This window comes from Taeniopygia guttata, chromosome 3 (genome assembly GCF_048771995.1).
Source record: "Taeniopygia guttata chromosome 3, bTaeGut7.mat, whole genome shotgun sequence".
Classification (NCBI taxonomy): domain Eukaryota; kingdom Metazoa; phylum Chordata; class Aves; order Passeriformes; family Estrildidae; genus Taeniopygia; species Taeniopygia guttata.
Genome location: NC_133027.1, coordinates 50,362,544 through 50,389,151, shown reverse-complemented (window position 1 = coordinate 50,389,151; position 26,608 = coordinate 50,362,544). Strand labels below are relative to the sequence as shown.

Here is a 26,608-nt window from a genome sequence, read left to right as displayed (position 1 = left end):
ACTTGAGATGATAAGCAATACAAAATAATTTAAAAAATTAATTCTACTAAAAATACATACTTTGAGGTTTTTTATATGTGCACGTACATATAATTAGACGTGTGTGCATGGAAAAACTCCATCCATATAAAACGCCTTATGTCCTTTTAAATGGAAACCAACCTTATACATGCCAAACAATAAATAAGGGTACTAGTTGCTCTTTTTCCACACCAGGCTGTTGAAACCTTAATAGGACCCTTGAAAGCACATTCAAACCAAAGATTCCGACTAGCAATGAAAACAAACAGCATATATCAAAATGTATGTTGATGAATAAGCCACTCCCTCCCTTATGTCATCAATTATGCAAATCAGTGCAGATCCATTTTATTAAAATAGTGACAGTCCACCTCTACTCTGGCGTATTAAAACGTCCTTCAGAATTAGGAAAAACAAAACCAAGTATCAGATCAGATACAGATAATCAGAGCAGCATGGACAAGTGATATTGTGTAAACATTCTAGTAGCTGCACAGAAGCAAGTTCATTAATATTTAACTCTGAAAAGGCACAGATGTATAATTTTCCTTTGAAACCTGATTTGCTATATTTCTGTAACAGTTACAAAAATATCCCTGTGAACTGACTGTCACTGTGATATAACTGAAAACTAAGGGGTAAGTGCTCCTTTGAGACACGCATACGGCCTCTCCCTCCCCTGTGTATTTAGAGCACTCACTACTGCTGTCAGCAAAGCTCCCACCTTTACCTCAAAGCTCCCTCCTCTCATCAGGGAAATGTCTGCAAGAAATGGAGGAGGCTGATATAGACAGCATATATTATCCTTCTCCTTTTGTCTTTAATGTTAAATCAGGAAAGATAATAATAGAGGTTCTAACAGAGTTCATTGCTAATGACCTTGAGCTGCTCTGTTCTGTAGTGAATTGGGTCTAAAGCATCCTCGAGGTTTGTGAAGCAATGTTGCAGCCAAAGGGATTAAGAGGTCAGTCACCAGGTCCCTGCATCCTGAGCACCTTCCAGAAGGGACTTGGTGTCCTGTGACCTGTGCTGGGCAGCTCATGAGAAGAAGGGAGAGCACACAGCACAACTGCAACTTGAATATTGAGGGCTATATTTATAAACATTCTTTCAGAAGAAGCTGTAATTATTATTATAGCACTATCATCCAGAAATGTAACAGGAATCCAAAGCGACCAGATGCCAATACCTAACAGTTCAGCCAAACAGAAAGGAAAAAAATGCTTACAAAGTGGTAGATAAACTTACAGGATATTTGTACATTTTTGCCTCAAAGATGTATTTAGTTGTAAAAATAAATATATGTATTACCTTGGCAGTAAGGGACATTAAAGAAGACAAAATCACTGCTTGTGTTAGGACTAGTTATTAAGTGTGAAGCAGAAGAATAAGTTGAGAATACAGTTTTATCCTACTGACATAACTTTTTATTCCCTTGATTCATGCTGTCTTATAGTCCTTATTTTAGAAAAGGTAGTACTTCCAAACCTTCAGAAAGGATATGATCTTCACAGGGACTTTGCTGCAAGTCTTGTGTACAGTTTACAACCGGGCTCTGCAAAATCGGATGCTACTGAGTCTTTGATTTAATGAAAATTTAGGAAGTCAATTCAATTCACTGCAGGGACGGCTTTGTTCTTTCATTATGATTCTTTTTTAATGAGAAAGACGATCGCAAGGATAAATTCTATTCCTCTGAATTTTTACACTAATTACATACAAAGCACCATTCTGGCAGAGCGGGACTTATCTCCTTCAGGCAATACAGTTATCATCTTGTAACCACACTTCAAATCTCCCATATGAGCGCTGGAGCTACGTGTGCTGAATGTGGATCCTGCTACCCTGGCTCGCTGTTTGGCCTGATGAATGTTTAAATATTCCATAAATCACAAGGAAATACTGATACTACATGAAGTGGCAGAGACAACCCTTGCATTCTGCTTACAGCTGTAGGATCAAGGGTGCTCTATTTTATCAGAACCATTAACTTTCCTCGTTGAAGTGGGAAGGGATGGTTGGTTTTGTAAATAGTACTTGAGATGTTTATATATTAACAAGAGGCAGACCCATATACTACCTCTGCAAAGGATAGTTATCCCTTAATTCTACCAAAAAAGCAAGTATTTGTGATTCAGCTCACATCCTTATGAGACAATTTATTATTTGACGTACTGTGAGGCAATCTGGGCTATACAGGGAGCTTCATTACCCTCAAATAAAATTACTGAGAACAACATTCACCACTCTGCAATACCCTGATACTGTGGACTAAGTTTCAAAGCTCAATTTGTGCTCATAGCCGTGGTATCTCAGCACTTCCAAGGCTGTGCTACCTTGTTTTCTACCTGCTCAAAAGCCTTGATCTTTCACCTGCAACATCTGTGCCCCTATCTGAGCCTATGGTACAAAATACATTTAATGGCATCTGCAGAGATGGGGACAAAAATCAAGCAGCAAGATGCATGAATGGTAGGTACAAACTGCACTTCCTCAGAGCTTCCTCGAGCCTGCCCACTCATCCTTCTAGTGATGAGGTTTATCTTCTCAAACAGGAACTCACAGACTTGTGCTCAGATTGGCACTTCTTTGAAAGACTGGCAGGACTCCTGGAAAAGTAAGCAACGAGGGAGCTTTCCAGGCTGAGCAACAAAATCTAAATCCTTAGCCAAACATAAATGCTTGCAAATACATGTTGCAGATTTGCCTCAGACTTAGGTGCTGGCATCACGAAGAAAAGCATGACAGTATGAAATGCCACATTGTGATATTTTTTTGATTCTGCTAAATTCCACTAGCTACCTGTGATTTTGCAGCTGTGAGCTGAGTAACTGCAATGTTTCCCATTTTATCGCATCTGTGGTTTCTATTTATGGACTTACTGGCATGAAATGGCCACAGCTGGCTAAATGCTCCTAAAATGAATGTACATTTACCTCCAGGGTAAAGCTGCCTTTTTCTCAAGTAGTATACTCAGTATAGACATTGCCTTACAGCAATGATACAGCATCTTGATGCAAACATGGTTCATCACCCAGGACTTTGGCCAGCCTAAAGCTCAGCATCCCTTTCATGCTCACTGCACTCAGTGCCTGCAAGGTTTGCTCTCATAAAATATGCACCAGTCTTTGAACCATGGTGCAAATCTGAATGCTGTGTCTGGAAGGTACTGGCTGAGGGCATAAACTTGGCAGCCAGATAGATGACCAGGTCTGAGCTTCCCAAAGTGAGGATGATCTGAACTGCCTGATTTGAATCTTCCAGGGACTTCTCTACAAGGAGCGGTACCCCTAGTGCAACTTTAGAACAAATTGTGTGGACAAGATGTCCCATTCCCTCATTTAGGTCAAGAGAATGGTTAGAGAAATCCCCTTTTTTTTCCTGTGCTCTTGTCTGCATCAGCAGCCACAGAAAAATGAGGTGTTCCCATCCTTTCACACAATGCCCTCTTCCAGCTTTTGTCTCTGATGGCACAAAGGACACTTCCTTGAGCAGCAAAGATATTTTAAAAGCAACCTAGTAACAAGAGGTCTCTCAGGGTTGAAAGAACTGCATCAGGGATCAAGGGATACTACTACAGAGAATGCAACAGCACGGATGCTTGATTAGGCCAGGCCTTTATTGCTTTGGGGTTATCATGATTGTATTAGTGATTCCATCATTAAACCAGGACATACAGTGCTCACACTTAGCTGCTGCCAACTCCATCCTAGAGGAACAGTGCTTTCCAATTTTCAGCTTGTATGTGCTATGGGATGTACATGATTTATTCCAATGATACCATGCAGGAGCATATAATGTGCTACTTTGGCTGGGATTGAAAAAAGGAAAGATATTTTGTAAAACACGATGCATGCTGTGGGTTTGGATAGCAAGTGCCTTACCTAATGATCAGGAGCACCTCACTGACAGAAATAACTCTAGAAGGAAAAAGCTGAGGGCTTTTTGAGTCTTTACCTGCCATTTTATTTGGTTTGGGGGCAGGATTCCTCTCTGTGAGTGTTTATTTGTACCTTGTTAAACAGCTGGCAAAGCAAAACACACATGATGGAAATGAAAATTGACTAAGCCCCGAGATGCCTGGTCCTTTGTGTGGGTGGAAAGGAGCAGCAGAGCCAAAGCAGAAAGCATCTGTTTGCTGGTCAGTGTAACAAGAACAGCTGAAAGTGAAAAACAACCCCTGAGGATTAAAAAATACCATCCAACCTCTCTGCTAGGAATAGCCAAACAAATCAAAACAAAAGACAGAGGTCAAGTTTATTGTTTTTAACCTTGTCTTTGCCTATATATATATATTTTTTTTTTTTTATCCTGCCTTTCCAGCTATGTGGAATAATCATACTGTGCTGAAATTGCATCTGTTTTAGTATTATGGCTAAGAATGCAAGATGACTTCTTAGGACTGGGAAGGGAAATTCTATGGTTTAGAGCAACTATCATAAAGAAAAATTACCAAGGTTCTGTATGAAAACTCTACATACCTGAAAAGTTTGACACCTCACTGAATTGTTATCACCTACAGAGTAAAAAAATGAAGGCTCATTCAGCAGCAGCAGTCAGCATTTTATAGCAGGAAATTTAAAAAACTCAATTGGAAGTAGAATGAAAATTCAAACACAATTATTATGTAAATAGAACTGAACAGAAATCTGGCTCTAGTCACATTGGTTTTTTTCCAGCTAGCTCACTGTGGTGTCCATGATACGATAGGCAAATCCCAAATACATAACATATCATAATCCTTGCTCCTCTGAGTATGCTATCCAAAACTGAAAATTGCACAATACAAAAAAAAATCTCTGCAATTTGAAGTGTCTGTAAATAGGCAGCATTCTAGTTTCGTTTCTTCTAAAGTACAGAATTCCCTCTGAATATGAAAAGGGCTCTTCAGATCGCAAACAAAGGGACTATTTGGCTGACCATTTTCATAATAAACATATCCCACATGGTTTGGCATCCCTAATTAGAAGCCCAGAGTAATTAGGAGAAAGTACATTGCAGACAGCAATGTGTAACACAGCAGGGAGATTCTGCAGTGCTGCTATGAGAATACCAAAGACCTGAAGGTCATTATTTTTCACTGGTTCTAAGCCACACTTGCTGCTGTGTTTCATTTTTACAACCCAGAATGATTACGGCCCCTTGCACTGGGAGGGCTGTGAGAATCATAGAATCAGGAAATGGTTTAGGTTGAAAAAGACCTTGAAGATCATTCAGTTCCAACACCCTTGCCATGAGCAAGGACACCTTCCACTAGACCAGGTTGCTCAGATCCCCATCCAAACTAGCCTGGAACACTTTCAGGGATGGGGCATCTAAACCTACTTTCAGTCTAAAGCCATTTCCCTCTGTCCTATTTCTACATATCTCTGTCAAATGGAAGAGATGGGCCAGCTGGACTTGCCCTTCCCTGTTCTTCAAGGGCAATGTCACATCTTGCAATGTCTGCCACACGTTTGCAGGCCACAGTGTGGGCGGAGTTGCTGCCTTGAGAATCCAAGGACCCCTGCTATCACAGGTAGAAGCTGCAGCTTTGAACATTTTATTTGACTGGAGGGATAACCAAGCTCTTTGTTTACAGCAGTGGCATGAGCATGCTTAGGAAACTGAATAGTGATGAAATGAATCTCTTCTAATAAAAATCATTCCCTGTCATCCTCAGTGAAGAGGAAGTTCTGACAGGATTGATGCCTTTCCAGAAGACATTTCATCTCAATGGTACAACATATATTGTCCAAAGTACATGATATCTAATATAGTTGGATCAGCTTAAATATATACTTCATTTGTTTCCCAGACAAACAAGATTGTTCTTACTGACAATTGACAAAAAAAAGGTGTTGGTTTAAAAGAAATTCTGTTATGTCTACCTAAGTTAAGTCCATAATACTAGCTTTGTATTAATATACCTTTACTAGCGGATTGGAATTAAGTAAAAAGACATTTACCCTTTCTATCATTCAATAAATAGTTGACAAGCACTGCATCCAAAAAAAGCAGCTCGTATATAGTGCTCTATTTTCCTTCAATTAGCTGGTTTTGGTCAACTTTGGTGAAGTAGGAGTGATGCTGGAGAGCGGTGCCACTATCTAAATGGAAATACACGGATAGCAGATACATCAGGAAATTACATATGGCTGAGATACTTGTGGCATAAAGCATCCTGAGATAAAAATGCTTAAAAAAAATGATATGCCAGTAAGAGGTCTGCAATCTTACCAGTCTCACAGGACTCCCTGGCTTACTCAGGGGCACAGATCACCTCTAATTATGTCAAATCTAAGACATTACAGTTACTCTAGGGAAAACTCTCTTTCTATTGACAGATAATATAACCTCATCACTTGGCCTAGAAGCAGAATTCATCCAGACATACATAAAAAATGCTTCTGAACTAGCAAATTGTTGCGCCCCTTAGTACTGGCAGGCTGAAAATACTCAGTAACTTGTTGCACTAAAATTCAAGGAACAGCTTGCAATGTGGAGCCATACTCACGCAGAATCTGGCCCTCAAGGCTTTATGGCTCCCGTCTGTTCAGAAGACACTTCCACTGCTCCCTCATTTCTTGTTTTCCAAAATAACAAAAAAATAGCAGTTTTGTTGTTTGGGGTTTTTTTGGGTTTTTTTGGTTTTTTTTTTAGTTTTAATGATGTCTAGTAGAAGTGTTGTTTTCATTTGTAGCATATGTGACATAGCTTTTAGAAGTAATTTATTTTTGGTGGCAAGCTGCTGATGCTTGCTCCCATGTTGGCTGTTAGCAATTAACACCTTCTGGTCCACTATGGACAACTTCCCACTTACTGCTTTTTAAGGTGATAAAACTAATCTCCACCAGCTCTAGCCCTCATAGCTCCATTTCACCCATTAGAGGTTTTTCTTACTGATAGCCAAGATTTTTCTTTTCCTCCATTAATAATGACATAGGACCCAGAGGATACAGGGAAGTATCCCTGAATGTTTCTGTTGAGCAGAGTCTCTGCTAACGAAGAGACTGAGGTGAGATAATATGTGTTAAAACCTTCTCAGAGGTGTTACCATGGACAAGCACAAGTTTTGGCTGTGAAAACAACAGGAGTGAGAGGAAGCTACCTCAAAAGAAGGAACTGAGGATGACCTCGTTACCTCTTAAATGTTTGGCAGATTTATTTTTCATTAGAAAAATACAAATTTAGACAAATTCTTTCACTTTTTCATGATCTTTGCCTGAGTGGTATCCATGTTTTAAGGCCTGTATGAAAATCTCACAAGAACAAATCTTTTTAAATGCTTTTGTCACTTTTTATTTCTGGTCAGGAGAACAACGTGGCAGTGATGATAAAGAGCCTTACGTACATAGACTTCACTGCTTACAACTATTCTATTGAGTCCTATTGATTGTACTCTTACTCCTTGAAACTTCTTTTTGGGGGGTTTGGTTTTGTTCTCTGGGTTTTGCTTTTCTGGGGTTTTTTGGTGGGTTTTTTTTGTTTGTTTGTTTGTTTTTGTTTTTGTTTGTTTGTTGTTTTTTTTAACATGGAAATTAAGTTTTGAAAGTTCAGAGATTCTGACATCTGCAGGACTGTGCCTCTCCACTATCTGATGATATGTTGATTCATTGCAAGGTGAGAGTCCTAATATTTGCATCCATTAGAGAGAGAGCTGTGGTAAAATTGTTTTGGAAAACAATCACAACTCACAATATAAAAATGTAGTGGATGCTGCTGATGCTGGGCTAACTTTAGCTGCTGGAAGCTGAGCATTCACTGCAGAAGGCTTTAGTCAGAAAAGCTCAGGAGCTTTAATCATCTGCTAATGATGATTTTCAGAGACCAGTGCAAATTCTACCTTTTCATTATCACTCAAGGAGTATATAAAAACAGTGAGGAGTCAAAGGGCATCCAGAGTAAGTCAAAATTTGGAAGAAGCCTCTAAAGAAAGAGGAACTCTTTATGTCTTGAGCAAATTACAGCTATCAGTCCTAGAGTGAATTCAGTGTTTTTCTGGCTATGTCAAGTGACACCTCCTTAAACAGGACATTTCTGCAAAAAACCCAAGGATTAATAAAGCAAGGAAAGAAAAAGACAAAGGGATGCAATTATTTTTTACTACAAATCAATTTAAGATGGTTTGATTTCTGAAGGAGAAAGAAAATGATTTAAACATTTTTCAGTCTTTCATAGAGAAGAACTATACTTGAAAAAAAGTTTTTTGATGATGTCAGCACTCAGAACAGAATCATCATTAATATTATGATGTGATTTTCATCTGTTAATGAAGCCACATGATTAGAGCTGCTAGAGAAACTGCATTAATGGAAGAAACACAGATAATGGATTTGAATAAATACACAAGCAAAAAGACAATGTCAGGCTCAGTCAGCTGGCAACATTAAATGCTGAGTGAATAAATAGGCTGTGTAGTGCTGTATCATCCAGCAGGAATGTTATGCTGAATGCCTGGATCATTGCTTCCATGGCTTCTGTAGCCAATTTTATTTTGGATTTTTTTTGGATGAAACCATCTTTTTGGGGTTTTTCTGACAGCGCCTTTTATAGACAATTCCATTGGTACCCTTTACATGTACTCCAGTTTTTTGTATGATCTGTAATCAACCACAGGTTTTTTAAAACACGTTCCCCAGCCCTCTTCACTCGTCCAGAAAACATTTTCCATATATTCCTAACACTTTACCACTTAGTTCCCAAATCTATCATATTGGCACAACAGAGTTTTCTGACAAACTCCCTTTATTTTTAAACAGAATCAGAAAATTATTTGTAAAGTACCTTTTAAAAACATATTTATTTATGAGTAAAGCAGAGTGTTTGATAACATTTTTTAGATGTTAATATACACCAGACATCAAACATTATTCCAAATTAGCCTCTGTAATGCACAGCAGAATGCAGTTTCTATATGGGTATACCCTCTCACAAGCCAGCATTTTCAAAAAAGTAAAATCTATTAAAGAGTCCATATAGGGACTTGCCTTCCACAGTATCTAAATCAGTCCAGAGAAGGACATTTTTGGGACAGAACGTGTGAACATCTAGGCAATCCCACTCTCTGAATAATTATTTTTAAACACAGTTCTCCAGAAAGCTGCTACTAATAACACATTTTAAACCTTTGGCAGAGCAAAGTATGCCGTGATGTTTCCCCCTACACAAACTTAAATACCAAGACAGTGAAACAGTGCCTGAGCAATCTCTCCTTATATAAGAATCAACATTCCCTTTGCACATTGGTTTTATCACCTCTGCAAAATGCCAGTGGGGACCAATGTTTATAAAACTTATGTTGTAATATGCTTAAGTGCTTTGTGCTGGAGTACAGAGGTATTTTTTTGACTGTTCATTTTTTGCATGGAAATTAAGTCCTTGTTGCTTTGGAACACTTTCAGCATTGTATCACAAGATTGTACTATGAGTGAAGAACTTAAGCTTCAGGGTTGTTCCCAAAATATTAAAAGATGTAACATCAAAGAATGATCCAAAAATCATTGTTCCTGTAAGAAAACATCAGCTTTCCAGTATGCTGATAAATGTACCATGGCCTAATACATTTTGTAGTGTTACCCTCCACAGAGCCCTACCCTCCTTATGTCAGGAGAACACATAATTTTTCTCTTTTATTTAGCTTCTAATCTACGTGTTCTGTGAAGGTTAATAAATAAAATTATTACAAAAAGGAAGAATGGCTGAGAACCGTACTTAAATGCATTCACTTCCCATACCACATCTAGAAACACAATCTCAAAGAAGGGAACGGTTGTGCAGGAAAGGCACAACCCCCCATAGTAAATACAGACTGTCAAAGAGAGCATCATTAGATAAACAGAACCAAAGCATACTGCAATGCATTTCTCATTTTGGAGGTCAGATTGGTTACATGAGCCCCATGGCAATGCAGTGATAAGGCCAGGGAGCTGCTCTGCCCAAACCTCCCCCCCGAGAGAGAGCACCCCGAAATCTCTCCCTTCATCCCTGACTCCCCAATAGCTAAAAATTGGCTGCTATTTCTTTCTGTCTAGTAAGTGAACTACTGAATTGCCATGATCAGCATCTAGAACTAGTAAGCTCTTCTTTGCTTGTATCTGAACTCTCCTTAGTCTACAAAAGATGTAAAGCATACTTGAAATATTTTCCAGTGAGGCAAGAACCATCAGAATTCAAAAGTACTGATGTTTATTTTAGCTTTTAGGTAGCACCCTTTTAGTCCTTTAGGTCTAATTACTCATTCTTTGCTAATGAAGATTTGTTGGTGTTTTTTTTCAGTTCATCCTGTACGTATTTCCAGGTAATATAAATATGGAAAAAATGTTGGTGGGATATGTGTCTAAATCATATTGCTTGTTGCTGTTCTGCAAAAGCCTTTATCCCCACTGTTTTCTATAAAACAATTTTAGAGAGACACTTACCTTGTCTGACAGCTAACGTTGTCGTGTAGACCAAGAACAGAAGGATATAATTGAGGAAGCTCTGAAAAACAGGTGTGTTGGCATGGAAGTCTTCTGACAGATACTTGCTTGTGAGACCAATGCCACAGATAAGGAGGGAGAGTACCTGGCCAAGTGCCACAGACAGCAAGAGATCCCTGAAAGGAATGAGAATAACAGACATAAAACACTCAGCCACCTCACTAAGGAGGAAATGCTCATCCTCCTCCAGGAATCACGTTAAACATTTCTGGGACATTGAAGGAACATGATGCTTCAGTCAATGAGGGGACCTGCTGGGTATAGACAACATAACATTTCCATTATTCCTGCTCTTATCATGAGCATAAACATTGTGCCAACATAGTAGCTTTTATTCACACGTTAAACAACAGCAGACGACACATCCCTACCATTTAATTTTGCATTTCACATTTCATAAAGGATAAATGATAGTTTAAATCAACCAAAACACAGTGTTGCTTCCTTTGAGCATCCTCCATAACAGAAAGGCCCAGGGTTATCATTCAGACACAGCGGGAAACACAGCTCTTTCAGGACATAGCAGATAAAGAGAAGAAGAAAATAAATCATCATGTTTCATCATCAAGATGAATATACATCTCATCATATAAACTATTCTTTCCATCTACTATGCAAATATATTTATGTTTTCTTCCACCTTTCCAATTGCTTACTTTCTCCTCTGCTTGATGGGAACAGGAGATTCCAATTTTCCCCTTCCTGTCTCCTTCTGGTTGTTAGAAATATACTTTCTGGTTAGGCTTTTTGCTTTAATCTGTTTTTCTTATTTTTCATCTCCAGTATCTTCTGCATTCTCCTATTACAACTCCATTCCCCACAGGTCTCAAAGAGTTTCTTCTTTTGTGCATGTTCTCTGTCCTCCTATAATTTTCTCTTTACTGCAGAAATTGCTATATTTGAAAGATTTTTGTCCTCCAAATACCTCCATCTCTTTTACTCTTCTTGTAGAATTTATTATCTGACCACAGAGCCCAACTGAGTCCAAACAATCCTCCTCTTCCAAATTTTGTCACAGCATCTCCTATGCCCACAACACAGGAATATCTGTATTTTTTTAATTACCCTTACCTTAAGAGTTTTCCCAGGTCCCCCATGTGTCAATACTCTCATGCTGACCAGGCCTGCTCACAGATACACCTTCCCATGCAGAAGAACGAGATGCAAGAAGTGTTGGTCAGGTAGAGAAGCAAGCAAAAACAATGCCAGGGAGAGAAAAAGGGCATCCAAAGGGGACATCTAGTCTGAGCCCTGCCCACTGCTACTGTTGCTGTCATCAGCCCCCAGAACAGAGCGGCTGAGCTCCCTAGGGGAAGACATGAAGGAGAGGAGCATGTTCTGCAATGTCTCATTTGAGCCTGGAATGAGGAAAGGGAACTAGGCAATCCTAAGGGAGTAGACGAAAGGGGCAGCACCCTGCTCAGCTATAACAGTATTTCATGTGTGTTCTCTGCCAGACAGTAAAAAAAAAAAATATTTCTTCAAGGCTGCTTTGCTTTCCCTGACAAATTTCTCTGACCTCGGCTCTGCGTGCTTGGCAGTGATGAGCATCTGTGCTCCCACAACTTGGTAAACTCAAGTGTCAAGCTCGTTTCCCTTTTTCTCATAAACAATCCTCCCACTAATGTGTCGTGGTGTCAGTCATGATGTGATTTAACCAAAGAGACACTGGAAAGCACGGGAGGCTGGGTAGTTACATTCAGCTAACATACCTTGCTGACAAACAGCCTCACACACAGAGTAAAGAACAAACTTTATTGTGCTAAACCCTGTGTTTTGATGGGAGACTGCTGGAGAAGTAGCAAGTAAGACTCTACTACTGCTACCTCTGCTTTCACATTACTCACTCTACTGTGAAACACAACAAAGGGAAACAAACACACTTGACACAGGTGACATCCAAGACCATGATGCAAATGCTGCCTACACTATTGATCTTCCCGCAGTTACCTGCTCTGCTGTTGACATGGAAGAGGAAATTTGAATAGTGACTGCAATTTAAATCCACATATTAATCTTGCACACTTGTTTACAGTTCTTCATTTAGCTGGATATTGTTTCCTATATCTTTCTGTAATTAAGTTTCATGCAGGGGTGTCCTCTTGCTTACTGCCATTTCTATAGTTTCATTTCATTAGTAAATTAGATGTTTGCAAATTGGTTGCTGGCTTTACATGAAATGCAGGTGTGTCCCTGTATCTTGGCTGTGCCTGTGAGTGAAAGTTGTATTGCATTCACTGGGGGACTGCACCTGCACCGAAGAGAAGCATCCTGGATCCTGCTTAGATTTACATAAAACTGAACACACCCTCTCTGAGGAAAGGTTTCTCACAATAACATATTTCTTGCTCCCCTAGGGCTGTTAGCTTTTGGGAAGCACGCTAATCATTACATTTTATCAGACTGGTGGGAAGTTGGATGAGGTCTTACAAAAGGCATATTTTTTAGCTCAGCTCTCTATATTCAGGTGTGTCACCAGGTCTAACCAGTCTATACTGACATTTGTATTAAAAATCCAACCAACAAAACCTGAAAAACACCAGGTAAATTTCAAAGCTGTGTTTGATAGCTGTTTTGATTCTCTCATTGTTATTTTGCAGTTTATAAAACAACCATATTTTTTCATAGTTGATTCTTTGCAAAGTCATTCAACCACATCTACAAGTGGCAGTTTTCCTCAAGAGTCAGTCTACAGCGTACACACACAGACACACAGACACACAGACACATGTAGCCTGCCCTCAGCTTCTGTATTTTACATCTCATAAACTTATAAACAATAAGTTAATTCAAATGTTATGGTCTTATTCCTGAAAAGTCACTGAGAATAGCTTTCTATATCTTCTGTCAATTACAAAATATGTCCAAAAATCCACTTGCTATTGTGTTATTGAAGTCATCAATGAACACAAAGGGTAGTTGGAGTTCAGTAAATATAGACATGGACGAAAATCAAGACTGTGAACCTAAACACCTCCAAGTCTGTAGGTAAAAGTTGAACCCGTATAATCTCTGTAATTTGAAAGAACTTTTGAGTAAAAATTATCTTTTAGACAAAAACTGAATGTAAAAACTGCAGAAAACTACTTTGAAGGAGTCCAAGTGCAAGTAGTACCATCAATGACACCATCTTTCAAAACACTGACTACATAAATGATACTGAGTACACACATACTGCTTCTCTCTGATTTTTGCACACATTTGGTATTTCTAATTATGTAAGAAAACTCATTCTGAAATCAAGCTGTTTTGCTTCTCTTCCAGTCAGGACTTGGTTAAACATTTCACAGTTGATGGATGACACAGAAAGATAAAAATATTTTATTCTTATTTCATTAGTGCAAAGAGTTGCATGTTAGATGTTTAAGCAGAACTAATTCAAGTGCCCATTAAATGCTCAGACTTGAAGCAAAGGTGATCTATTTTACAAAAAAGTAACTGTTCATGCCCATATTAAACTCTCCTGCCATGCCTAGTAATATGCCCATTACAGACATGAATGATAAGCAGTGGCACAGAAGATTTTGTGTCCTCCCCTTCTCTCACCACTGTAGGCTCTGTCACACTAACCATTATCATGGAAAACAGTAATGAAATTAAAATTAAGTAAGAGAAAGCAAATCACAAGATCAGTAAAATGCTCATTTTTGCCTTGGCTGAATGGAAGAGAATAGCTCATCTCTCTCCAAACAGAAAAGTGGAAACAAATCTTAAATTTTTTAAATTGGTGACAATGTCAGCAGCTATATAGAAAAAAAATATTTTTTTTGCTAAACCTAATAACCAATGTAAGATACCTGAATCTTAAAATGTAAGATACCTAAATTTTACAAAAAATGTTGATAACATTAACTGTATTTAAATTTTTTTCCTGCAAACAATGATCTAGTAATACAAGAGTCTTAGCTCCTGGGCCTTTAATACCTGGATAGGAATAACAACATTCCCATTCTTTTTTAAGAAGCAGCAGCAAGCAGCAAGCAAAAAGAAGATTTCAATGGCTGTGGAAAACCTACTATTTCCTTTAGACAGAGTAAAAAGACACTAACTCAGTGCTGTCATCTCTGTCACTCATAAATATCTACCCCAAAAATCATAAGACTGTTGAAATATGCAACATGGCTCCTATCTGCAACACTTTCTGTGTTGCTTTTCATATGCTCCACCACTCAGAGACTGGCACAAAGGATGATTTTTTTCCCTAAGCCTTTGGTCTATCATGCTGGCTTCAGTAGCACATTCATTCACTGAGGAAGCAACATTCATTCATATCTTGAAGAAAGGCTGTGTAGTTTGATGGCCTTCAAACAGTACACCAAAAAGAGAGTCGTGCTACAAAAAGCTTTATAAAAGTGAGGGTTTCTGCCTTTCAGGATCCAATTTCTCTTTAGCTGAGTGCTATTCTATTTCTCTACTTGTAGGCTATTTAAAGCAAAACAAAGCAATTCTTCAAAAATCCCATTTTCCCTCAGCAACACCAACAGTACTTTTTCAAACCAAGTTAAAACAGGGAAATATCTTCAGCTTGTAGTTAAGCTTTAATTTCATAAATGCATAGAATCATTGAATCATTTAGGCTGGAAAAGGTCATTTAGTCCAACCATTAACCTAGGATCAGATGGGTATTTTGAAGTGAAAAGTAGGTCAGAATTACTCCTAAACCTCCAGGTGTCATGTTGCTAAGTAGGTTTTTCACAGCATACTAACAGAATTTTAAAAATACTTCTTTATTGTCTCTTTAGAAGTGGAGCCATTAGACAAAATCTTTAAGCTGGGAGCCATTTAATTCTGTTTAAATGTCTGGGCTGGTAGCCGCTGTGCGTTCCTCCAGGCTTATGGAAATTTCTGTCACTTGAGTATCTCCTTTATCAGCCATGACAAAGCCAAACTTCTGAAGGCAGACATTCTCATGTCAAAGAACTCTGGAGCTAGTGCTTGGTTCCTTGCACATACACACTGGCGTAATAAAGTGTACTAAACAGCTATCTGCAGGTTATCCTGTAATTATTTTTCATGAAGTTAAAATATTTAGCTCTGAATACTACTTCATTCCCAGAAAATAGAAACACCCTTCACAACACAAAATCAAGGCAGGGCAACATTGAGAAGGAGCCACATAATCACAGCTGCTGTATGCTGAAGAATCAGTGACATGCAGAGGGTGGCCAAGTGATTTAAACATGCAGGCTTATTTAATTGACACTAAATCTTGTTTTAAAGCACTCTCTATGTCAGTTTGACTGTTTTCCCTCCTCTCTTTTGCACTTTATTTGTTATCTTTCCACTGGTAAGTCTCCACTGCATCAGTTAGAGGAGCACATCTGTAAAGGCTGCTTTATGGCACTGTTAGAAAGGGCCTGCAGGCAGGATCCTGCTTTCTCCAGCATGGTAATGACTGCAAGACAAAGTTACCACTCCAAATGTTACAAGCATGTATTTAAAAAAAGAAAAAAACAGATACATTTGATTCAGAGACTGACGACTGCTATGCCATAGTGATGTTGATGATGTCTGTCACAGCACCCTGATTTTGCCGAGCTTCTTCACTTGTGTGCATTTTACTGTGTTTCTATAAAAGCGTGAGGAGAAATAAAACAAGGCCTTAAAAGCTTCCCATTGATTCAAAGTAAGCTGAAGTTATGCCCCTGTATCCTGTAGAAATCCAGTTAAGTTTATTTAAATGCTTACAGCTGGATATGGAATCTTATTTTAAGATTCTAGTTATCTTGTAGGAATGTTGATGCATATTACCACAGAAAGCACAGGAACAGCACATGTCAAAAATCACAAATACTAACTACCATCACCAGCATGGAATGCAACTCGTTTCACTGCAGATGAGTTCCAAAGCTCCCACACCACCCCCCACTTGAATAGCTGCTTAATGAGGACATGGACATTACTTCCATATTTTGTGGTTCACACTTAACACTGACACAGGCAGCTTGTGAAAGAATAAATTAACAAGATTTGTTCTGGACAATCAACTGAGTTCTCACTGAAAGCTAAAGCTGCAGATTTTCTAATAGCTTTGAAGCATATGAAGTCTCCTATTAGTCCTGCATTTCTCTGAAATTGATTGCATCTAGAGAACAAGATTCTACCCTAATTTTGCATGGAAACGTGTCTTTTCTTATTTTCCCCTTATTCTGACTGTGCCTATTACAGAGGGGAGAAATTCTACAAGTTGGCACATGCAACCCTTCCCTCCTCTCTGCCCTCTCAATAAAGCAAGAATTGCAGCAAGTATCTTCAGGTAATGCACCAAAGCTGCTGTACACTGCTTTAGAGGAATATACAGAACAGTCCCAATATTCAAGAATTAAATATTCACAGCACTAATAGCAAGCACATCACCCAGCACATATACTGATAATAACACCATGGGCTGCTGTGCCATGGTTTTCTGCTGGTAAACTACTCCCATAGTCTACATTTCCTGCAATCATTCTAGATGACATCTCAAGAAAATACAGTGGATTTCTAGGTCTAAATAAAAGACAATTTTACTATTTCTGGCAAGGAAGAACAAATCAATGTAGAATATTTTCAGAATACAGGTATCAAGCCATGGCTGAACAGTGAAATACTGGTCTGGATCCCAACTAAAGCCAAACAGTGCATTAAAATACAAACACTAATATTAACCAACAAATCAGAGAAAGAAACACCAAACCTATCCATCACTTAATTTCTAGTGAGTCATTATTTTGAAATCGTTATTTCATTTATGTGATGTACAGGCTTTGTACTGGATCTCCGCACAAAGGGTGGGTTTTCCACACAGTGAGTTGCAGACTACCTCAAGCTCTCACTGAGGCTCGAAAGAAATTCTCTCTGCTATAAGCTGGGGGTAAGAGGGGAACTGTGCACCTCCTTGTTCTCATCATCCTCTCTTGCCACCTCCCCAGCAACTTGTCACTTGCACTGCAGCTCTGCATCAAGCTCCACAGCAATCTTCCTCAGCCGGGCCCAGCACCTCATTGCAGCATCCCAGGGACAGCCCCGAGGGGCAGTGAAGGACAGCCAGACCTGGCCACACAGCCAGCACTTCCCCAGAGCTGAAGAAGCTCCAGCAGCCACTGCCTCAGCTGGAAGGACACCCTGGGCATGAGGAGAGCTGCCCAAGTTTCTTATCCTTTGCTTTTTGGCTTTCCTAGTTGCTTTGAAGTTTTTCTATTCAAGACATTAAGGTTCTAATTTACATTCAAATAAAAATGGCCTTGATTTTAAGAGTCTTTTGGGGATATCTCTTAAAATCAAGGTGTAGGTACATCTGCCTCAAAGCTGTGGCAGACTCAGGCTCTGCTGCTTTTCAGTGATAGCTTGAGGGACCAGCCCAGATTGTTGACTTTGGATGAAAAAAAAGCAGAATCACATTCAGCAAGCCTTGGGAGTCTCTGAAGCAGTATCTTATTACCTTTTACCTAATAAATTTCCCAATTCTTGCATATTGCCAGTTACAGCAATTCTTCAAAATAGGTTTAATTTACCATACACTTATAACCCCAACTTCACACACAAACATGGTCATAGTTATGTGTGTTTTACAACACTTTAGTAACGGGAATATTTTTAAGACTATTCTTACACAGATAAAACATATCCCTGCACTTAATAGTTAACAATATACTGTTGAGACACCTGCTGCACTGACTCTAAGTGCAAAGAAGGCACTCCTTTTTAAATTATTCTTATTGAATAAGATACATGTTTAAAGCCAGCAAAGGAAAGTGTGGTGACAAAACTTCCATGCTATTATCTTGATGGAGTCCAGTGCTAAATCCTTACAAGCAAATTGGAGGCATGGGGGTGTGTGTGTGTTGCTGCAACTTTCTTATAGTCATCTTCATCTTACCAGTGAGCTGACAAAGAAAAGAAAACATGCTTATCCTAAAAACATGCCTAGGTTTCCAAAAAGCCATCTGCCTTCCAATCAGCAATTTTCTGGTTCCTTTTCAGGTAAAAATCACCAGACTTAGAGCCCCAGAGGCTTTTTCTCTGTAAGAATGATGGTGTCTCCATATAAAATTCTTGGAAACTTCTCAGCCTACACTGGATAGACTGAAAAAGTTTCAATCTTTGTGAAGAAATCAAAAGTATAATTATAGATGACCATGAGATAAAAGAATTGTATTTCAGGTTACTTTAGTCAAATAAATTGACTGAAGCTAGCTGCAGTCCATAAATTTTTATAGATTTCACTATCTAGCCAACTATAACTAGAGAAATTAATATATATAAATATATAAATATGATAATATTTTATCTAGATTGGAATAATAAATGACAGAATTCACTTTCCATACAAGAGCTTACAAAACTAGTTACAAACACCAACTGCTGAATATGGTACTTCTGAAAAAGTAATTTCTTCCATCATTATCCAAAAATTAATTTAAAAGTGATATTTTGAGTCTTAGAAATAGAGTGAGAGACTCAATTATGTATTAAGAGTGAGCTGTAATTTCTCAAGCTAGAAATCCATGTGACAGCCACTGAAAATACCACATTTTTGCCAATGAAATCTAGGCAGTTATTGGGCTGCTGATCAGTTATTTTTATCATTCAAGAATAAAGCACACAAATAGATGTGGTTTTGAGATAGATATTTATCTTTACTCTCTTCCAAATGCACCAGTCTGAGCTTTCAGATGTTGAAAGTAATGAGGATGTGGAAGGACTGATGGCTCTCTGTTTCTTGTAGAAAAGAAATTCACTGTCAAATCGCATTAGCTCATCTCACTTGCAGTGGTTTTTATGCCTATGGCTCAGGACATTATAAATACAGTGACGAATATCTTTAGATAATATGAGACAGAATTATAAAGTTTCAGCTCAGTTAAGATCATCATCAGCTCCCAGTTTTCTCAGAGGAGCTGAAAGCCTACAGTAATAGACCTGGATAATTCCCAGCATCAAGAAAAATAGCTCACCAGTGCCCAAAGTAGTACAACATCACTTCTTACTGCTCTCTTGCCATTACTGTACAGTGCTAATACAGTTTAAACTGATGGGGGTTTATGGACTCTTACAGCTACTGAGAGACAGTTGATAAAGGAGGAGATGAAAAGCATTACAGCTCCTGCTATACCCCTGCCACTGATAAGGCAATCTTGATTGAATGGTCTGATGGAAAACAAGTTCATATGACTCAAGATTCCTCAAGTGATAGATGCTACTGTGACTTAATTCAGTGTTGTCAGAAACACAGAAGTATGGGCTTGGAGTTCCTAGAAAATAGTATGTATGTGAGTCAAGATGATGGATGATTTCAGATTTTTTTCTGATGCTCCCGATAGTGGCAAAAATAGTTTCTGAATTTCTGTCCGCATAAAATTCATAACTCTAAGCATATGCACGTGTGTGTACTGAATGTTTATCTACAATTAAGCAACTAAAAAAATTATAGTTTACTTGTAAAACTGGAGGTAAAAAAAAGACAAATGTTAATATTGGAAATGCAAAATTGCATCTATGAATATCATAGCTGGCTTTTGGAGAACTAAAGCTACTAATACAATTATTACAAGAGGTTTTTTTAATATCAGTGCATTTGCAAAATAAATAACAACGATTTTTCATTCTAGAGAGCACTTAATATATATTGTAAATATTTATTTAAAAATCAAATTTATCTGCCTGGATTATGCAAAATCTTTTGCTTGGATAAAACTAACTACATTTAAAACCTCAGAACAAAACTGTTACTTTTTTTCCCCCCTGCAACTCTTGAAAATTGTTCCAGAATTCAAAAAAAAACCTGCTTCTGTGCAGGTTTTCCACCCAAGTAGGCATACTTAATTCCCATAAGTTTGCATCGTTTTTACAGTGAGTTTCTACTCCATAATCTATATGCTTTAAGCATGTAAAAGAAACCTTAAGAAAAATGTCCTTAAATTGGCCCCTGAATATTGGCCTCTTAATTGCACCCCTGGTACAGAAAGACAAAGGACATTAGCATTTCATCAAGGACAGCATTAAGACATTGCACACTTTTGCAAATCTCCATCTGCTTCAAAGGAGAGATGCTCATGTGCCTGTGGCTCATTCTAACTTCACTTCTTTAAGGCTCTGACCTTCTTTTGCTTTTTCCCATGTGTGGGTTGTATTGCTGCTACCTCATTCTGCAGGGCCTCAAGCAGGAGTAATGCTCAAAAGTTGCTTGCTCATGGATATTATGACAAACACAAGGACAATAAAGTTTTATGCATTTTTTTTCCCAACAGTTCTTTAATGCACAGAGGCCAGGATTTTCCCCCTCTGGGTGAGTGCCTGTCTCTATCTTATTCCTGACTGTGAAGCCTGTATACTGAGTTTCAGAATGGCACAACTTCATTATGGAGAAATAGAAAACACCCTCAATAGATCTATCACTAATCTGGCAGCTGATACATGACAGGAGGCAGAATATGTCAGTGCAAGTCCTCAGAACAAGACCACTGAAGCCACTTAGGCAAACAATTTAAGAGTTTGGCTGCTTTACTGAACTGGGTGTCACCTTCTGGAAGAGAAGTTTGTGCTCTGGCTCTAGAGAAATTGCAGAGGCACAGCTGGAAAGTGAATTCCTGGTTTGGATCAGTAACCACCTCAGGGCTACAGTAATGATGGGTTTCAGCAGGCAACACCCTTCCTGGCCCAGCTGGATCAATTGTGAGTGCCCTACTTGCAGGACTTGAAAGGTGTTGAGTTTTCTTCTCTGTCTGCTACTGGTCCTTTCTGAAAGCAAGGTGCCTCTAAGGCATTTTTGAGTTGGATGTCCAGAACTGATTCAGCAATAACCCAGAGGTGCTCTCACAGGTTCTCTCTGCCTTCCTACTTCTAAGATACAGAAGGGTCTTGCAGGAAAGGAAGCACTTGGTGAAAGGGGGAATGGCAAAACCAGCCTTACAGAGAGGTGGAGTGCAAGTATTTCTCCTTTTCCTTGCTTTTGCTGTTTGTTCAAAACACAGCAGTGATAAAATCATTACTCAGCCAAAACTATACAAGAGGTCCAAACTTCTGCAGCTGTATTCTTCTGCGTACTGCTTGCAATTCAAAAAGAAAAAATCATTTTAAGTGGAAATTACAACTGGTGAAAATTCAACTCCTGCTAAATGAAAAGTCCAACATTCTTCATTTTTAGGAGTGAGTGTGGTGGTTCTGATTTACTGCTCTACCCTTAGGCTCCAAGATAAATCTCTCCCTTCCTCTCTTCCTTTCAGTTTGGTGAAGCAGCACAACTGCCTCTGTCAACACTGTAAATTTACTACAGACCTGACACACAATGATGGAACAGGCTCAGCTGAAAAAACACAAGGAACTGATCTAATTTTTCCTGTTTTATTAGAATTCAGAACTGCAAGGTGTTTGAAATAAATAAAAATAAATAAACTGTAAGTGGTCTGGGAAGTTGCCAGCTGCAGACTTTTAGTCAAGACAGAGAAATTCCTGGCCTACAGGAACCTGCTGCAGTGCCGAATGTATGACTGAAGTCACTGATGACCTAAAGAAGGAGAGTGATGAATCACTTAAATTAAAATTAAAACTGTGGAAAAAATGGGAGCTGTAAAGTCCTCTTGAAGAAAATAAACCAAGTGACATTTGCCAGAGCATTGCTCCCTGCCTTCCAGGTTGCTTTACTGCAATTTCTTCACAATAGTAGTATCTAAATTTCAGATATGCAAAAAAAAAGATTTTCTGAGTGGGTACAATTTTGCCTTGCCAACACTGAGCTGTAGGCAATGAGCAGGCTGTAACCAGGCCACTGAGAGTGTCCTCAGTATGTGCAGCTGATGTGCTATCTCCTTCCCATATACAAGGCAATAGCACACCAAAACACACCCTGAGCCAGGAGAACCAGAGGACCCAGAGGACTTTTTGCCTCCCAGCCATATACAAGTGTGGTCACAACCTTCAGCTGGCAAGTTTATTCTATTTCCCCTCCCAGCGTGATTCACATCTGCGCTTGCAGCACAGAGAGCAGGGGGTCAATCTGACAGTCGAAAAGTGTGAGGAAAAATCAGGGATGAAATCATATTCTGTGTAAGCATGACATTTGAGACACTCTGCTCTGAAGCTTTAGACTGCTATTGTTACAAAAATACATGCATAAACTGATCGTTAACATTAAAAATATTAGGAAGAATTTCCATGTTATTCAATAGCATTTGCTCTGCAGAAATCACCCTTCTGAAAGGCATTTGAGGCTGTAGTTGTAACTGAAGGACAAAATCCCAGTCATAGCTCTCCATTTCCTTGCCTTTTGGAATTGAAGTAAGCCATTAAATCACTGTAATGCATTATGTTTCCCATTGATGGCTTTTTATTCTTCCTAGTAAGAAATAAGAGAAGTTGAGAAAAGCCAGAAATTCTCTCATAGGTGCATAAGTGAATCAAGTGACACATGTACAGTGCACAGCTGGGCTAAGTGCTTATGGTCACGTGGGATATTCTCCAATATGACTGCAGATAATTTAACATGTTGCGTTTGAGCAACATGCACTGCTTAATTTATGTGTGGAAGGGATTATCCGACAAGGGCCATACAGGGCTGTAAAGTACCTAAGCACTTCAGGGATATAACAAACTACCTTTTAATTTACTGCCTTAATTTACTTATGAAATAAACTAAAATTTAATTCAGTTTGAGTTGAATTAGTATAAGTCAAATGCTCTTGTTTGTAAAGGCCAGTTTGAACACATGGATCATTCTTGGTTATATCTGAGTCAAGCAAGCCATGACAGGGCTTGCTGGAGTGAGGAGTGAAGACTTTGGACTGAGCTTTCCTAAGGCAAATGACCTCAGCCCTGTTTCCCCCATGAAAATTTTGCTGCAGGTCTAACATCCCAGTGGCCTGCCCAAGTAGGAGCAGGGAAATCCAGACAAGACCGAAAAGTAGGTGATACTTGTGAAATACTATACCATGATTTACCAAACAGGATCTCATTCTGCTTCTTCAGGTTCTGTCTGAAAGGAATAAGGTGAACGTGTCTTTACAAACAGACTGTGTTAATCTGCTTGTAGATAGGGCCAGGTACTTAGACAAGTAACAGAAGAAACTATTAGTTCTAGAAAATGTTACTAATCAACATGGACTGTTGCTTAGCCAAGGTCATGTTAAATCCCTGAACCTAGAGAAAAAAAACACTTACTAGAATTATTAATATTAATTATAAATATTATTAATTTTTTCTTTCTTTCTTTTAGATAAAAGAGGGGTGCAATTTGGGAAATCTGTGCCTTCTGAATACCTCAGCTAATGGGGAAAAGGAGCAGGGTGATGGGCTTGGGAACATAGGATAAAACTGGGGCTGTGTCACCCAATTATTTTAGAGACCCCATGAAAAATGGTCCCTCCCTTTATTCAAATAAAGTTACAGGACTCCTCTGTTCCCTTTTTGGACTTAAACCTCTGGCATTGTGGATTAATTTTCCTAATATGTTCTTTGTCAAGATTTATTTTCTTGGGAAGACAGATGGAAAGGACATCACAGAAGACTGTTTGCAGATGCAAAACTATCTTCACCAACCAAAATCAAATTTGGCAGGACAATGGCCCTTCAAATGATCAAATGAAATTGATGAGGATGATTCTTTTCCTAGTGAATGTTTTCCATTGCTCCCTAAGTCTGATTACTAGGCCATGTGCCTGGACAGACATCACAGGGCCTGACAGGGGAAATTATCTGAACAAAACAGTGGCAGCCAATGAGAAAATTTTGATATCAAATTATGTCACATTGCTGCTACAGTTACCTTACTTCATGCACAGGTGGGCAGTATATGGCCCTTCAAACAGGACAGCTCACAGTTCACAGTTCACCATTTATACTGTTGGGAAGTATCACACTTTACCTGTGTGCACTGTGCAACTACATGAGGTACAGAAATCATCAGTATCATGTTAAGGTTATATATAAATATATTTATTAAAAAATAATTTCAAGCTCAACTAACATGATTATGAATATGCAGGAATACTTGAGAGATATCATGGGACCAGATAAGAACAGATTAATGTTGTAATTAATTGTGTGCTTGAATTTAATTTATATGCTTTTATTATTTAGTACCTGTGTCAACCATTTAATCTGCCTGCAAATCACTTCTTTATATAATATTAATGAAACATTCTATACTGAAATTCATCAAACTATGGAAATCAGATATTAGGAAGACTCATTATATCATCAATTTATCCTCTTCTAAAACAGTTCAAAACCTGTGGCTTCAGAAACCACTCCTTCAAGAAGAGTATTTCAGTTCAGGAAAGAGCATTCATAGCAGAATGAACAATGTCTTTTCATAGTCAGAGATCAGAATCAAAAATCCAATTTACACTGTGAAACAAACTACAAGAAGACTTTGAGAAGGAAGAAATAACAACAGTAACATTAATTTTAACACAAACCTTGTACAAAGGTCATTGACTTTACAGCTCTGTACAGATGACATTCTGAGAAAATGAAGATAATACAGATTTATGCAGTAAGAGACCTACTAATTTGTCTGCACAGGCTGCTCAAAACATTTCATGCCCAAAGATAAAGATGGGACTGCTTGGGGTGCTGAGGAGCTGCTGACTGAGCACAGGGAGAGATCAAATCAGTGAGAAACATCAAAGTAATCACTTGTTTAATCTTTGCTAAATTGCTTGCTTAATCTTTGGGTTAGTCTAATGAATGTTTAAGGGCATTCCTGAACTACTCAGTTGGGAGGGTGCATTACTGTATTTCAGAAGAAATATCTGGAAATGAGAATATTTGGAAATTGGCGCTGTTGTGAGAAGGGGAAGAAATAGCTAAGATGAGAACAACCTGCCTACAACAAGGGTCCTTGGAGGTCATCCTGGGTCTGCCTGGGATCAATTACCTACCTTTGTCTCAACCCATGAATTTTTTATTCCACTTTCTCTCCTTGAACTGCTGAAGAGAAGGAGTGAGAGAGCAGCTTGGTGGGCACCTGTCAGCTAGACAAGGTCAATCCACCACAGGAGTGCAGAAGATCTTGTTGCACCTCTTGTCTCACCTTAAGACACTTCTGTCCTCCCTCTGCCTGTGCTCAACACCAGGGACATGAAAGCTGTAGCAGCACTAACCATGCTGAGTGCACCCTGTCTGCTGAGCTTGGCTCATACCAGAGTCAAGCAAGTTAAAAAAAAACCAGCAACCCTGCACCCTCTGACCCTGTGGCAAATACTTGTTAGATTTTTTATTGTATCTGATTATTTCTGAAAGGTCAGACAGATGAAGCACTTTATTAATCCAGGATGGCTTGTGGGATGGAAACTACGGTCCTTGGTTCAGAGGTCTGACCTACCCTTGCAGTGGGGATCAGGAAAAGCTGGCAGAGCTCTTTAACTGTGGGATTTTTTCAGCACACCTAGTCCCAGTTCTACCACAGACCTCCCATGGATACTTTCAGCTCTCTCTGCCTCAATTTACTCTCCACTCGTGTGTCTGATCAGGTCAAAAAATCTCAGGGAAAGGACCCCTTTCTATATTAAATGAGCCTTTGTTAAATAAGCCTACCAGAAAGCCTTTATGTAGGAAGCAGAATAGGAACAGAGGGGCAACGCAAAAATAGTCTCCACAAGAAAACCCAGTGGAAGATGCCTTCCAGTGTTAAGAGGTTTCACCCCTTCTAACTCCTTGAAGGCAAGACTTCTTATCCTGCAAAAAGTATATTTTATTGTCTCTTTGTAACTGCAATTTATTTTTTACTTGGGAAAGCTGACGCCTTACACTTTCCTCTTTTCCATTTTCAGCAAACCTTTTGTTGTGTGACACCTTTTGGCTCTTTGTAATAAAAATGCTTTCATTGCCTGGATATATTGATTTTCAGTTTCCTGAAGCTTTGTGTTTTTCTTCTACAGTTTCGCTGACACAGCTTAGGCTGAACCTCACAATCCCATTCCCCCTTGCTCCTGATGACGAAACAGCTCTCATCAAACTGGATGAAGATCATCAGGCATTTAAAACCTATGTCCATTCAGTTGCAACCTCCTCTTTTGTCCATTCTTTTAATCTCTTCCATCCTCCTCCCAGTGTTGCAGGAAAGAAATGGAATACAATTTAGACTGGTTTTGTTTCAAAAGGAAACCTCTACCTTGCTATACTTCTGTAGATAACTGGCCTGTTGAGAT

General features: G+C 38.9%; 1 protein-coding gene across 1 annotated transcript in view; it reads right to left on the bottom strand.

Annotated features, from left to right (window-relative positions):
- The window catches only part of SLC35F1 (solute carrier family 35 member F1), a 220,996-nt gene that overhangs the window by 83,649 nt on the left and 110,739 nt on the right, over positions 1–26,608 (bottom strand). The window contains exon 2 of the mRNA XM_030267791.4: positions 10,422–10,597. Coding sequence (XP_030123651.4) covers positions 10,422–10,597 — 176 coding nt within the window. The remainder of the gene's footprint in view (positions 1–10,421; positions 10,598–26,608) is intronic.